The sequence below is a fragment of the Astatotilapia calliptera genome, chromosome 13 (genome assembly GCF_964374335.1).
Source record: "Astatotilapia calliptera chromosome 13, fAstCal68.1, whole genome shotgun sequence".
Taxonomy (NCBI): Eukaryota; Metazoa; Chordata; class Actinopteri; order Cichliformes; family Cichlidae; genus Astatotilapia; species Astatotilapia calliptera.
This window is the reverse complement of record NC_137434.1, coordinates 5,544,391-5,559,117: the sequence shown is the minus strand read 5'-3', so window position 1 is coordinate 5,559,117 and position 14,727 is coordinate 5,544,391. Positions and strand designations below refer to the sequence as shown.

Here is a 14,727-nt window from a genome sequence, read left to right as displayed (position 1 = left end):
CTCTGCATAGCTCTCTGTTAGTCACTTCCTCCTTATCTGTTTATTCTCGTTATTAATGCAGGGAGTTATTTTTATGTGCCTGTGGGAGTGTGAGCGTGCTACAGTTAATAACAAATAATAAGTGATGGTGAAGAGAATTAGCTTTTGATCCCTGAATCTTTCATTTGACTTTCAGAGGTACATGTTTGTGTTTTAGTGTTCTTGGTCTCTGATTATTTTTCTCTTCTTGCAGCATGTTAGTCATAATATGCGCGGGTCCAGAAAGCTGCGTCTCATTTATAATTGTGTCTCTGAGAATTTGAGTGTTTTCCAAAGTCTGGTCTGTGTTATTACCGTGATTTTATGGTTGTGAAGTGTGGCAGCAGAAAATGTATTGTGACAGCTTGTCCAGTCTAATATTCGTGTGTGTGTGTGTGTGTGTGTGTGTGTGTGTGTGTGTGTGTGTGTGTGTGTGTGTGTGTGTGTGTGTGTGTGTGTGTGTGTGTGTGTGTGTGTGTGTGTGTGTGTGTGTGTGTGTGTGTGTGTGTGTGTGTGTGTGTGTGTGTGTGTGTGTGTGTGTGTGTGTGTGTGTGTGTGTGTTCTTGGTCGACTGAAGCCAGAGCATAAACGCATCTCTCTTTCTCACACAAACCAGTTTATTTGTGTCATTATGTGTATTTGTGTGTTTAAAAGGGCTGAGCATTTCGGGGTGTGTGGGAATTTCAGCTGTGTATTTTCTGAAGTTGCTCACATTCAGGCGCGTCGTTTGCTTGCCGATCGCCGTTCCACTAAGCTCCAGGCTCTGGGCCCTCTTGCTGACCGCACAGTGATGCTGATCCGATACAGTTTGTTGAGATAAACGTGAGCATAAACAAAACTGACAGAGCAAAGATTGTACTCTGCACTCCAAGCAACAAAAAAACCTACCAGTTGTAACAAGCTCTGGCATAGCAGTGGAAAAAGGAACCTGGGATCCATTCAGTGTGTGCTAACCCGGGTGTTAAGATACTGGGAATGCTCTGGGATCAAGTAAGTGTCAGGTTTTTTCTCACTTTAAACTTCAGCAGCACAGTTTGATTTGCTTGTGCTGTAGTCTTTATATTTGATATGTTATCAGAAAAATGGGCTTAAGGAGCAGTAAGAAAATGCTACGACTTCCCCTAAAAAATCAAAAACCAAATCTGATCTTAAATCTGTTCATCCTTCAAACTAACTCAGAGACCAAACAGCAGTTTTCAAAGAGCCTGTTCTGATCGAAACTTAAGGCAGAAGTGCGATCGATCGTTTTTCTTTCTGAGGGAGAGGATTCACCACGAATGACCCCAACTGTGTTTTGTGCCACTTCGCTGCGGGAAACTTTCCTTGGAAAACTCCATTTTTGGCCCCACCTACAAATAGATTTGTTTACAAATGACCCTTCTCGGTAGATTTCATCCTCTTTTCCCCATCTACGCTCACAGAATGCGCTGCAAATCTACAAGTGCGAACGATCAGAATGGGAAGTTGTGCAGAGTTGCAAAAGGAAACTACCTATTAGGCAAGCTATATTTAAATTATGTTTGTTTTTTTTTATAGGCGGATGTGTGGAGCTAGTGTGTAACCGCTGATGTATCATTGCGCAAACACTGTTGTGCTATTGTAGCTGGTCAACCTGATGATGGCTGCAGCTACGTGACAGTTATTTTAGTTCAGTGGTTCTCGCTCCTATAAATGGCCAAAAAGGTCATTCTGAGGCACCGTCTTCATCAGAATGAGAAGCAAATTTAAAATTTCACTCTAAAAGTTGTCATTGGACTGTTTCCAGTCGAAAAAGTCCAACAACTCTATCAATTGAAGCGTGTCAGCACTTCAGTCAAATTGTGTGATCAAATTGTTGCACTGCAGGAATCATGATTCATATCTCATAGTTAATATAACTGAAAATAAACAGTTTTTGGCCGTGAAATGTAGTGAAGAAGAATAAAAATGTATTTTTAAATATTATTTAACCTTTATTTATACAGGTAGTCACATTGAGATCCAATGTCTCATTTGTAAGAGAGACCTGTCCCAGACAAACAGATGCTATTAAAATACTTTTAGTTTATTTTCTCCGTCACCTGTTGGTGTAAAAACTATGAACCCACAAACAAGACATGACCTTTTCACATACACCTCTGCGGGGCTGTACGATATGACCAAAATCTCATATCCCGATGTGACATTTATCGTCCCGACAACGTTATATATCACAAAAATGTTACATTTTCGGTGAATCTCGGGCAACTTGATTTGCGTGCAGTGTTTTCAGCTGGGCGGCGTGTACCTGAGGTCGAGTGTTACATCAGTTTCTTTGTGAGTATTTATTACACGACGTGCTGCGGGGAAAAGCCTGTTCTAAGGTTTATTTTTTAGCACCTGACGGCTCTTTTTAGAGTCTCGTCCGTAAACGCTCTGCATACTATTTCACCTGATTCAGTTTATTTTGAAAATTCTCAACAGAATCTTCAGCTTTATTGTGAAAGGTTTATGTGGAAAATAAAGAAGCGGACGGCGGAGCCACGCGATGGTTTTACCGTTTTTATTTGTTGCTAACGACAACGAATAAAAAAAGTCGCTTGTGATCAAGTGCTTGGCAGAGCAGACCTCTTCCCTTTAGGAATGACTTTATTTAGATGAGTCGAGTTAAATAAAAACTTTATTGGCCCTGAGGCTGAATGGCGGTTGTAGCAGAGAGACCGCCTGTGTTAAATATAAAGTTTGTCATTTTATTGACGTGTGTGTGAATACATAAGCAGAAACATGTGACAGCAAAAGGGGTGCAGTGGATATATGGATCCACACACAGATCGGTTTCCATTTGTAGGTGTGGGTAAGCAAACATTAAGGTTTGATTTGTTTAGACACAGAGTATTTATCCTGAGAACGTCTCCTTATCAGAGCTTCTCAGTATTTGGCAGGAGGCTCGCTCCATTACCTCCCTCCCCCCATCGCCTATGGCTCGACTTGGTACTGTTTGTCACTTTTATAGAAGGGGAGTTCCTGGTACATAGGAATTTAATCACAACTAACAGTAATTTAAGTAAATGAAGCTCAAGTTGGAGCACAATAAAACTACTAGTTTCCTTTTTTATTTGTCCTCTTGTTTAACGTTATACTTGCTTTACTTGTGAATCTCTTTGTAGCTTGAAATCACCTTCCTGTTTTGCTTCCCAGCTGCTTCCGATCTTCGACTCTAGCTCAGTGGCGTCTGGTAAAGTACTTTTTTCCACAGGGGCTCATTTTCATTCATTTCTCTTTTTGCATAATAATTCTCCTTACAAACAAACAACCCTTCTTTCTATGTTCCTTTGCTCTACATCCAGCATTTTTCAGACTATAATATTTCAAACCTCATAGACGCAGACAAGCAATCCAAAAAGTAATAAACTTTCCAGCTTTATTCCTTCTTTCTTTTTTAGGTTTGTTACTCTAATGTTTCAGTGTCTGCTATAAAGGGTGGGCTCCACATATTTCACTTGTCAGAGTCTATTTACTCTTCAGGCAGAGCAGCACACAGTGTGTGAGAGCAGTCCTGTGACTGTTTAATAGCAGCCTTCTTGAGTTTTGGCTTAAGCCTGCCCCCTGCGAGTTTCAAGAGGAAGTCCTGCATTACAGCTCGGAAAACAAGAAAAAATACCCGAATTCCATTTATAGGGATCGCAAGTTCCTCAGCCTCTGCTGCTCTGAGTTTGCATTTATTTTAATGTGCACTTTTCAAGCTTGAAATTAATCACATATATGTATGTATATTTAATTATATATATATATATATATATATATATATATATATATATATATATATATATATATATATATATATATATATATATATATATATATATATATATATATATATATATATATATATATATATATATATATATATATATATATATATATATATATATATATATATATATATATATATATATATATATATATATATATATATATATATATATATATATATATATATATATATATATATATATATGGGGTGCAACGATACACAAAATTCACGGTTCGGTTCGATACTTTGGTGTCACCGTTCGATATTTTTTCGATACAAAAAAATGTTCATGCCTTTTTAATTTGTCATTTATTAAAATTATAAATATATATTTTAACTCAAAAGTACAGTTTTTAAATTTAATGTTGCTGAAACAAAAGTAATTAAAAAAATAAATATATCTCAGGGCTCTCAAAATTTCAAAATCCCTGGTAGCCCTTCGGGCAGGGACTCTTCAGTTTTTGGTAGCCCAAAATAAATGTAAGTAGCCCGAATAAAAAAGAGAGCAATTTTTTGATTGATGTTTTGTTTCCTGCTTTGTTTCCTTTACAATATTGTTGAAAAACAAATTACAACATTGTATAAAAATTACAATCATCAACTCAAATACTTGGTTCTAACTGAACAGAAATTTCTATGAACTTGTAAGAACTGTGTAGGACATGAATCAGTCTGTGTCAGATCCTGAATTTGAAATTTCCACTGAAGTCACGGGTAAGAGACAAGTGGAACCAAGATCGAGGCCATTTGCTTTTTGAAGTTTGCAAAGACTGCTACATTTTGCCAGTGGTAGTTCACTCTTTGCAACATAGTACGCTGTTCTAAACAGATTTTTCAGGTTTATTTTTAGTATGTTATTTGCAATTGGTGTTTGTTCTGGGAAAGAGAGTGCAGACTGAGCAATAATGCATTTCTTTTTTTTTTTTTCTGCTTTTTTCAAATGGTGAAATTTATTTTAAGCTAAATATAGAACTTAAATGTGTTATGGAAAGTGCTGTGCTACTACAAAAGATCAGAGGGATGCAGTTTTGGAAAGAATAAAGCCTATTTGAACACTGCCTTACAGAGCAATTTGGGGGCATTGATTATGTTAATAATCAAATCAAGGGCTTTAAAATTAAGGGGTAAACACTACCCTATATCAGCTACTCTACCACATGTCCCAGTGAGCCTTAATGATGGAAAGATGGATCCTCTCGAATCAAATACAATCTATATAAACAAATTACAAAACTGACTGATGTAGAAAAGTTGTTTTTTTTGTCCGATCACAACTGAAACTTTTTGCTGCATCTCCACAAAACCTATGTAAATAATGTAGCTTAAACAGCATTAAAGACAGTATATTCTTTAAACTGCTATATAGTGGTGTATAAATTTAGGACCACATGATGATACTAACTTGGGGTTTTAACTTCCTACCTATTCTTTTTTTTTTTTTTGCATTTCTCATGGGTTCTAATGGGGGCCTTTCTTAAAATGACTGGTCCCAGTAACAAAGGCACTTGTTGGTTTTCTCTCGATTTCTCAGTCGACAACACACCCGGCAGAACACTATGTTATTTACACGGGTGCACATAAGTGGTCCGCATGTGCGCATTCACTGTCAAAATAAAAGAGCGCACCAGATAAGAAGTTGCAACGCGCGTTTGCGTCCATATAAAAGGCTGTTTTTGTCCGCTAGAGTGGGATTTTCACGGCACATTCCGCACCACATCTCTGTGCGTTCATCATTTGTTTGAAGCCAGCTCACCTCCTGCAACCACTTTTCCGAGAATACGTGCTTCTTTTGTGGTTCGGACTCCTTCTGACATTTCTTTGGAGGTAGAGGAACACCAAAGTAATTGCTTAAAGGAGCTTCTTCGACATCTTTAAGAGTTCTAAACAAATGTCTGTCCTCCTCCAGAAAATCTTATGTATGCCAACACGCGTTGCAACTTCATATCTTGTGCGCGTTTTTTATTTTGACAGCGAATGCGCACCTGCGGACCACTTATGTGCAGCCCCGGTTATTTAGCTCGTCATATTGCAGCCACAGAAATTCTTTTGTCCATGAAACCATAAAGCTGCACTTTCTTTTTGCCTTATAGTCTGATTTGTCATAACTTCTCCGTTTTGTGGTAAGCTTTTCTTTGGCTGTCACTTCTTCACCCTGACCTGTCTTATTTGGCTCAGCAGAACTAAAATATATATCTGTCTGTGAAGGTTCTCAGTCATCCAGGTCATCGTAGTGAAATATATATCCTGCTGCTTTTACACACGCACTCACATAAGCTCAGCGATTCTCTGCGCGATCAACCTCTCACATGTTTAAGCCGCGGGAGATTTCACTTGTCATGTTTGCATAGTAAGCTAACGATTGATAAGACGATGTCAGAGGAATTGGTGCGCAAATTATCATCACTCACCAATCAGTGCTGTCGCTCTCTATACACAGTTCGCGCGATTGCAAAGTGAAAGCAAAAAACAAGCCCAAATTCAAACGCGATTTCAATATGTCACATATTGACAGTGGCTCACCGATGCCAATAACATAATTACCCAGCTACATTTCCGAAAGAATGCAAAAGCATTGACATATAGTTTTCCTTCCTACAATAGCCCGACGGGCAGGGCAGAAATAGATTTTATAGCCCGACTGGAAAAATCGCTAGCCCCGGGACGTCGGGCTAGCGATTTTTCATCTTTGGAAAAGAGAGTTTATTACAGAGAAATGGCTCTTTCCAAAATAAAAGCTATACTATACGCTTCTTCTGGGCTATATTCTCAGCAGCATATTGTAGCGGGTCAGGGCTGTTCGGGGTTCTGTTTGTACAGTTATGTTTTGTTTATGTTGCCATAGTGACGGGTGACGCCCTCTCGCTGCAACGGTGTGTCCTTCCGGGGTCAGAGGGCGCCCTGTGTGTTGTTGTTGCTGTGCGGTTGCCGCGCTGAGCAGTTAGCTAGCGGCAGTGTTCTTCTGCAGATGTCAATAAACGGCTGTGCTCCCTGGCTAGCTCACGGGAAACAAGACCAAACGACACCTCCCTCTCCTCCTTGTCTGAGCTCGCCACAATATTAAACATATCAGGTCCCCATAAGGAGAATCATGTGCTAACGGCTGTCTAAATGACTCGGGTAAAGTTTGTAGCATGCGTGCTTGTTGTTTTTGTCTGCTTCCACTTATCTTTGCACTAGGATGATGTCGGCGTAAATGTGCAGTCATATTCGTTGTGTTCCCACTAGTGCTGTCAGCGTTAATCTCGTTGAAATGACGTTAATGCCACAACACGGCAAATCTCCGTTAACGAGCTACCCCTGCTTGGGGCTAGACGGCCAACACGTTAACGAGCTAACTGTGCTAACACACTAGTTCCCACCCATGTAATTGAGCATTTCGTGGCACATCCAACATACTGTTTTACTTTAGTCCATGACGCGCTTACCTTCAGGGTCATACGTCACATGAAAACCAAAATAATTCCAAACGCCAGATCTGAATGAGGGTGGGGGAGGTTCAATTTGCCATGTTGCAAGGAGAGCTTAACTTCTGTCTCGCTGGCTTGCCCTGCGCTCTTCCTTCTGACTATGCTGTCTGTGTTGAGCGCTCAGTGGATCTGCGCTCCACAGTGCAGCCTAGGCGGAGTAGTCGAACGCAGATATACTGAGCGCTCAACACAGACAGCATCATCAGAAGGAAAGTTGATAAAATAAATTACAAATGTTGTATTGTTCGATACATATGCGTACCGAACCGAAAGCACTGTATCGAACGGTTCAATATCGATACGAGTATCGTGGCACCCCTTATATATATATATCTCATATATGTGATTATAGTAAATAATCCAGGGGCAGCAGCTACCTTGTTGGTGGTGGTGTTAAAGCTGGATGCCACCTGGTGTGAAACGTGTCGTACCACAGTGTGTGACCACAAGTTCTCTAAACGTTTCTTATGACTTTTGGTTTTCCGTAGCATTAATCTTCCGTTCCACCACATCCCAAAGGTGCTCTATTAGACAGAGCTGATTTTAAAGGGTATTTTAGTCAATTAAACTCATCGTCATGTTCAACAAGCCATTTTTTTTTTTCATGGTTTAAGCTTTGTCTTCCTCCTAGCGTTTTTCCCGCTCGGTTGCAGGGTCCGCTTTTCTGCAAAGTCGTCTCCACTTGGGTCGGTCAAGGGCGTCGGTCAGATCGGCTTCGATCTTCTTCACGTCGTCCTTGATTCGGTCCATCCATCTCCGCTTTGGTCTGCCTCTAGGTCGACGTCCTTGGGGGCTGAGCCGCACCACTTTCATGGTTTAAGCTTTGTGACTTGGCATTTTTGCTACTTGACGGGTACAGTACTCAGGTAGAGTAGACTGTGGTATTTAAATGATGTTCAGTTGGTGCTACAGCGGTCCTGGACGTACCCCCAGCCCACATCATTAAAAAAAGGCAGGGTGGATCCGTCTTTTCATGTCATTTATTCAAAATGCTGACACTATCATCCAAATATGACGGCAGAAATCGGGGCTCATCAGACCAGCCAATGTTTTTCCAAGCTTCTATTGTCATGGGAATTCTACCCTGAATTTCATGCTGTTGGCTGACAGGAGCAGTGTGGTCTTCTGCTGCTGTAGCCCATCTGCACGTGTGTTTAGAGATGGTCTTCTGCATACCTGATTGTAACAGGTAGTTGCTTTACTGCCAGTTCTGCCAGTCCACTGACATCAACAAGGCCTTCTCACCCAGAGAACTTCTGCTCACTGGATATGTTTTGTTTTCCTCACCATTCTCTGTAAACCCTAGAGATGCTTGTGTGGGAAACTCCTCATAGAGTAGCAGTTTCTGAAATACCTGCCTGCTTCTGAAAACCATGCTATGGTCATTTTGACCATGTTTACACGTCTGAATACATTGTGGTATTGGCATCTATGAGCGCTTAAGCAGGTGTACCTAATGAATTGGCAGATCGTATTTTATATGGAACCTTTACTATACACTTCACCGAATATATCAAAGATGCTTGTTTGTGAATCCTTATTTCTGATTGTCGTTGTAAGAGCTCTCTCTCTCTCTCTGCCTGCAGGATGACGGGTCGAGAGTTTTTCACCCGCTTTCCGGCTCTATACCCGTTCCTTCTGAACCAGCTGGAGGAAGCTGCAGCCACAGTGGAAAGGTAAGGCGGCGCTCTTAAATCCACACACGCACACTTGCCGTGGCTTTTTGCACATCCTTGGTCCTATTATGGGTTCACTTTGACTTGCATTTCAGCTCTACAAGACAGCCTTTTTTGTTTGCTTAAGCTGATTAAGCAGTGGTGCTTTTCACTGGCAGGCTTTCTGGTGGAAGAAGCAAGGATAGCGCAACTTTTCATCAGTCCGGAAGCTAGGTTTTTCTCAAAGAGCTCGGCTCTTTTTCCTCTGCATTGAATTCTCATGTGGGCCTTTTTCTAAACTGCTTAGCTGACAGACAATTGTTCAAAGCACAGAGCTTTACGAGCGAATAAAACAAATGTCTTGTTGAGATTTTGCTACAGTTTTTGGAGTGGAGAGTTGGGTCCACTTGGGTTCATCGGTCTTATCTTTGTCAGCTCACTCCAGACTCCCTTTTTAAAAGCATATGAGTCATCCAACAGCTGCCCAGGCGGCCTTATCTTAATATGGATCCAATTAATTGAAAGCTCTTTCAGGCCAGCTCTTTCACAATTCCCCCCTACACCCCGCGACCCTTGTTAAAACATTTGCAAATTTCCCACGGAACCAGATCCCGGCTGTCTGACTTCCCACATCTCAGCGTATCGCACCACCCAAACAGACCAACCGCACCAAACTGTAGCCATACGCTGCAGGACTGGAGGTAAGAGGGCTGCTGTTAGTGGTTTTTTTAAACAGACGTGAAAGAGTGTGTTTCCAAAATAGGCCAACGATATAGGAAAGATTATAGAAGCAGGATCTGGACCTGTGTAAGGCTGTATATTTGTGGATTATGTAATCCGCCCTTCCTGCAGAAATCCCTCTTATTACTAAAGCTGCGAGATGTGTAGTACACAAGCTGACATGGAAAACACTGGACAAGCAGAGTATGTGCTTCTTCCTGCAGTAAGCATTGTTGTTGCATGCAGACAAGTCTTGCTGATGTTGGCATGTTTCAGCCTTGATGAGCTTTGTAATCATAGTTTTTAAATAAAATTCTTGGTGGCAGTATTTAAACCTGCAAAGCTGACTCTGATTATCTTCTTTTAATACTCACTGTAGTGACTATTAAACAGTTTTCATAGCTGTATGGATTCAAAAAATTCTGAAGTCTTTACTCCTGATAAAAGGCGCTTTTCATTACTTTATGAGCTTTATTAGCTCCAAAAGCTCAGTTTCACTTGTTGATAGCAAAGCAATGCAGATGGACCAGCACATGGCATGCTCTCTACAGGCATTCAAGCCTTATTAGAGTCACCAAGTGTTTGATGCTGGGCAGCTAGTGTACAGGGTGTTTCCCTGACAGCAGCTGGTTACTGTGAGAGATGACCTGTTATCACTGCCTGCACAGCTGAACAGTGATCTCTGTATAATCAACCCCCTACACTCTGATTCTTACCTCTTAAAAATGACTCCCACCATGAGTTTAAACTGTTTTTATTTTATTGTTATAGAAATATTGTTTAAAGCACCATCTTTCTGCCATCATTCTCCTTTTTTGTTTTTTTGGCAACACGTTACACTGTATATCCATATATTTTATATATACTATCCTTAAATGAAGATAAAGATACTCATCATGGTATCAAACAAAGTCAGATGAACTTCAGGGATATGGATGTGTTGAGTTAGAAAGCACAAAACATTGTGAATCCATTTCATGTATTTACAAAGTAACCACCAGAGAGCTGCTCATGTACATTTATCCAGTCAAACAGTAAGAAACGAACTCCATGAGCATCACATTAGGTCCTTTGCCCAAGAACGCCAAAAGTGGCAGATGAACCACTTGCACACCATCCTGTTCACAGATAGCAGCAGGTTCACAACGAGCACCTGTGATACACGTGAAAGAGTTTGGAGACGCGGCGGTGAACGTTAAGTGGAGAGCTGGAAACCCAACGGCCCAGCAGTCATTCCTGTTAGATTTCAGACTTCCACTTAAAGTCCGGCACCTGGAGAGCATGCATAGTGGGCGCATTGCAATAGGTATTCTAAGTGGATGAGTCCACGCAGTCACAAAAACCAGGCAGGCACATGGAGCTCCACACAGACCCACTGATGACGAAACCTGCGTCACTGAGACCCGAGTGGGCCCTAGTAGACTGCTTCAGAAAGTCGCACAGACTCCATGTAATGGTAAAGGGCCTGTATTTGTATAGCACTTTTCTAGTCCCTAAGGACCCCAAAGCGCTTTACACAACCTGTCATCCACCCATTCACGCACACATTCACACACTGGTGATGGCAAGCTACATTGTAGCCACAGCCACCCTGGGGCGCACTGACAGAGGCGAGGCTGCCGGACACTGGCGCCACCGGGCCCTCTGACCACCACCAGTAGGCAACAGGTGAAGCGTCTTGCCCAAGGACACAACGACTGAGACTGTCCAAGCCGGGGCTCGAACCGTCAACCTTCCGATTACAAGGCGAACCCTGACTGTGATACCCTGACTGTCTCAGATCCACTCTGAGACCTTATCCTGCTGCAGTGGGTCCTTCATGGTGCAGGAGTGTCTGGTCCTTAGGTAATCAGACTGTGATAGACATTTTCTAGATGAGAAAGATTCACAGTTCTTATCCACCCACTGTCAGCCTCAGATATCCCTTCACTTAAAGATCCGAGAATAGATTAAAATCCCTGAAACCACGGCTTTTTGCTAACACATTACTTGCACATATATGCTAACCTTGTTTTGTTTTCTTTTTTTAAACTCTGTTCATGCTTAATGTTGGCATCCAGTATTATCACAGTGTATATGTGATGGGACAAAAAAACAATTGCTGTTCTTTAAGGCTTCTCCTTCCTTCAATGTCTGCAAACCGAATCTCTGCTCAGAGTCACAGGTTATATATCAGATTCACACAGGCCTAGAGACCAGTTGGCAACTTCTTGGCAACCACCGGTTGTTGGGGAAGAAATGCAGATTCGTTGACACCAAGCAACCACCAGCTACCTAGCAAATGAAAATGTAAATTTCAGTCGTTTAGCGGGGTCTCGATGTTTGTGTGACCGGGGCTTCAGGTGAGCACGTTTCTTGACTTATTTAATAGTTATTATTTATTATGGCTTTCACTTTCATTCCTTAAATGAAAGGAAGCAAGGTAAAAAAACAACAACTAAAAATCAGCTTCATCACACGCCACGGGGGAAGAAAACTGTCCAGACCAAAAGAATCAGATTTATTTATTTATGTGTTCTGCCAGTGCCTTTCTTATTTTGATTCCTGATTATTAAATGAAGGGTTTTGAATGACCTGTGAGTACATTTTGCGTAGCATTTGTTTCTGGTATCCTCTGTTTTACCTCCTATAGTACTTCCTATAGTCCTCCTGTCACACAGTGTCTGCTTGTATATGCACTCACTCTAAATTTAATTTTGAAAAAACTATCTCGGAGGGGCCTAAGCATGCTCTCATATATGCTCCGAGACGACTTGTTGTTTCAGATTTCAAATTTTATTATCTCTGCGTAGCAAAGCAGATTTATCTGCAAAAGTATTTCAGGTCACCGCCCGCATTTTTAGTCCGCTCTGATTTGTAGCAGCGCTTCATCTTATCTGCCTCTGCCTGCACGTCCAAAGAAAACAGTTTTCGGATCATATTCCAAGTCATTTTCTAAACACAGTGGATGATTTATTTGTCTACCAGTGGAATAAATCGTAAGCTGCAGCTTGACTTTACTTTAGAGCTTCTTTGGTGTCTCTTTGCTACTGTGTCCCCTTCACTCCTTTCTAAATGAAGAATTCATATACTTAAGGTCAGCGCTCTGTTTCCACTCTCTTTCTAAACGAGACAAAATAAAAATAGGCTGTTTCATCAAACACCCGGCCGTTGAAGATGATTGAGGAGTTTGGGTTAGAGAAAGCAAACATTCACAGAAGGATCTGACAGCATTAAATGCCACAGAGTCGCTTTTTTATCCTGTCAAATGTTTCTGCCTTCAGCTGCATCCCAACAAGGCCTTGTATGCCCCCCTCTCCACCACCAGCCCAGTCCCTTGTTTCTGTGACATCACATCCTGTCCCGCTGTGCTTGACTGAATTGTGACATTAAACACATTAGACCAGTTACTAATTGGGCCGCTATTACATTTCCCATCTTGCCGATCTGCGGCAGTCCCAGTGGACGGTTCTCTGTGAGTGTTTTGTTTAACGAAGTAATGAAAAGCATACGATGTTTTCTCGGGGAAGGAGCGAGAGGGAAGGTCTCCGTTCTGAGATCCTCATGACTAATGACAGGGCCCAAAGGATGTACTGCTCTCCTGATACAGTCACATTAGCAGACCTTCACAAAGTTCAGCGTCAAGCTGAAACACTGTTTCCTCCTCATGTTTCTATATTCAAGACAGGAAAAACTAAAGCTCGTGAAGGCAAAGCGGGGCTGCACTTTGTTGTTGACACTACATAAGGTTCATTTTATTTTGCTCTTTGAGTCCTTGTTTCTTTCCCCGTCTCTATTTTCCTCCCTGCTTCCTTCCCTGCGAGTGTGTCAGAGTGAAACTGTGAAACCGCTGGCAGAGAGACACTTTTCCATTCTGACTCAGCTGGCAGTGAAGAGACTTGGATGGAGGAGAAGAGGGAGGTGAAAAGCTCGGTTCAAGGACTGATGAGGACATGACTGTTTGAGAGCGTGGGTGGTTTTAGACATGCAGAGTCTATTAAAAAGCAAGAGGAATTTAGGCCAGTTAAATTTTGCACGGTAACTTTGGTTATCTGTGCTTTTCAGGTGACTTTTCACTGTTTGATCCTGTTGCAGTGAGCGCCACATCAGACTGTTTATTTCTCACCACTATAGATGAATTCCAGGAGCTAAAAAGCGCTTTTCCTCGAGTTCCTGTCACGTGAACACTACACCGATTTTAACGTTTTAACTGCTAGTGCTGTGCTAACAAGTGCTGTTCATTAGCTCGGTCTTTCTGTGCTAAGCTTAGCTAATCGTCTGCTGCTTTAGCTTCATAGTCAGCCGATAGTAGTGATGTGCGATACCACTGATTTCCTTTCCGATCTGATACCAAGTAATATTCAGGGTGGTATCGACGATACTGATCCGATACAGTTACTTTGTACAAAAACTTATTTTATTTATTGTATCTCAAATTATAGCATCATAATGATTACAGGGCATCAGATTACTTGTTCTTATTACTTAATAATGCAGGGTTCATCATATAGAAATAAAAAATCTGAAGTTCTGCCTATTTGAACACCTTGCCTGCCTTCAGCACTAAAGGACTCCGTGAGAGACGTCTGTCTCGCCCTAGCAGCACCTGTCCCTCTCCTCCTCTTCAGTTCGTCTCAACATACGCTCGTCATATTCTGTGATATGATTTACTCTGAGGTGTTTGACAAGGTTAGTGGTGTATCCACAACCATACATGTCAACCCTCCAGATTTTTCCGGGACAATACCGAATTTCAGTGCCCGTCCCGAAAATCTCCCGGAGCCACCATTCTCCTGAATTTCCCCCGATTTTCCACCCGGACAACAAAATTGAAAAACCGTATCGCAGAATTCATAGCGTGGCCCAGCCAATTCCAGCAATGACGGCAGCGACTTAGTTTTAATATTACTCTTATTTCTCTTTCTGGGTCGCAAAAGAAACTTTTAACATATTTTCAGGTGAGAATGTGTAAACTTCAAATATCTGAGCCGACCGACACATCGTCTTCAAACCCCCGCGGTCTTTCGCTACTCGGGTTAAACAGGATATATAAGTCACTTTGATAACTTAAAAATGTTATTGTTTGGCTTTTTCAGTGTTTTATTTGTTCGTGGGT

At 41.5% G+C, this 14,727-nt stretch overlaps 1 protein-coding gene across 1 annotated transcript in view; it reads left to right on the top strand.

Annotated features, from left to right (window-relative positions):
- Positions 1 to 14,727, top strand: part of thada (THADA armadillo repeat containing) — a 119,448-nt gene that overhangs the window by 31,690 nt on the left and 73,031 nt on the right. The window contains exon 27 of the mRNA XM_026190295.2: positions 8,844 to 8,933. Coding sequence (XP_026046080.2) covers positions 8,844 to 8,933 — 90 coding nt within the window. The remainder of the gene's footprint in view (positions 1 to 8,843; positions 8,934 to 14,727) is intronic.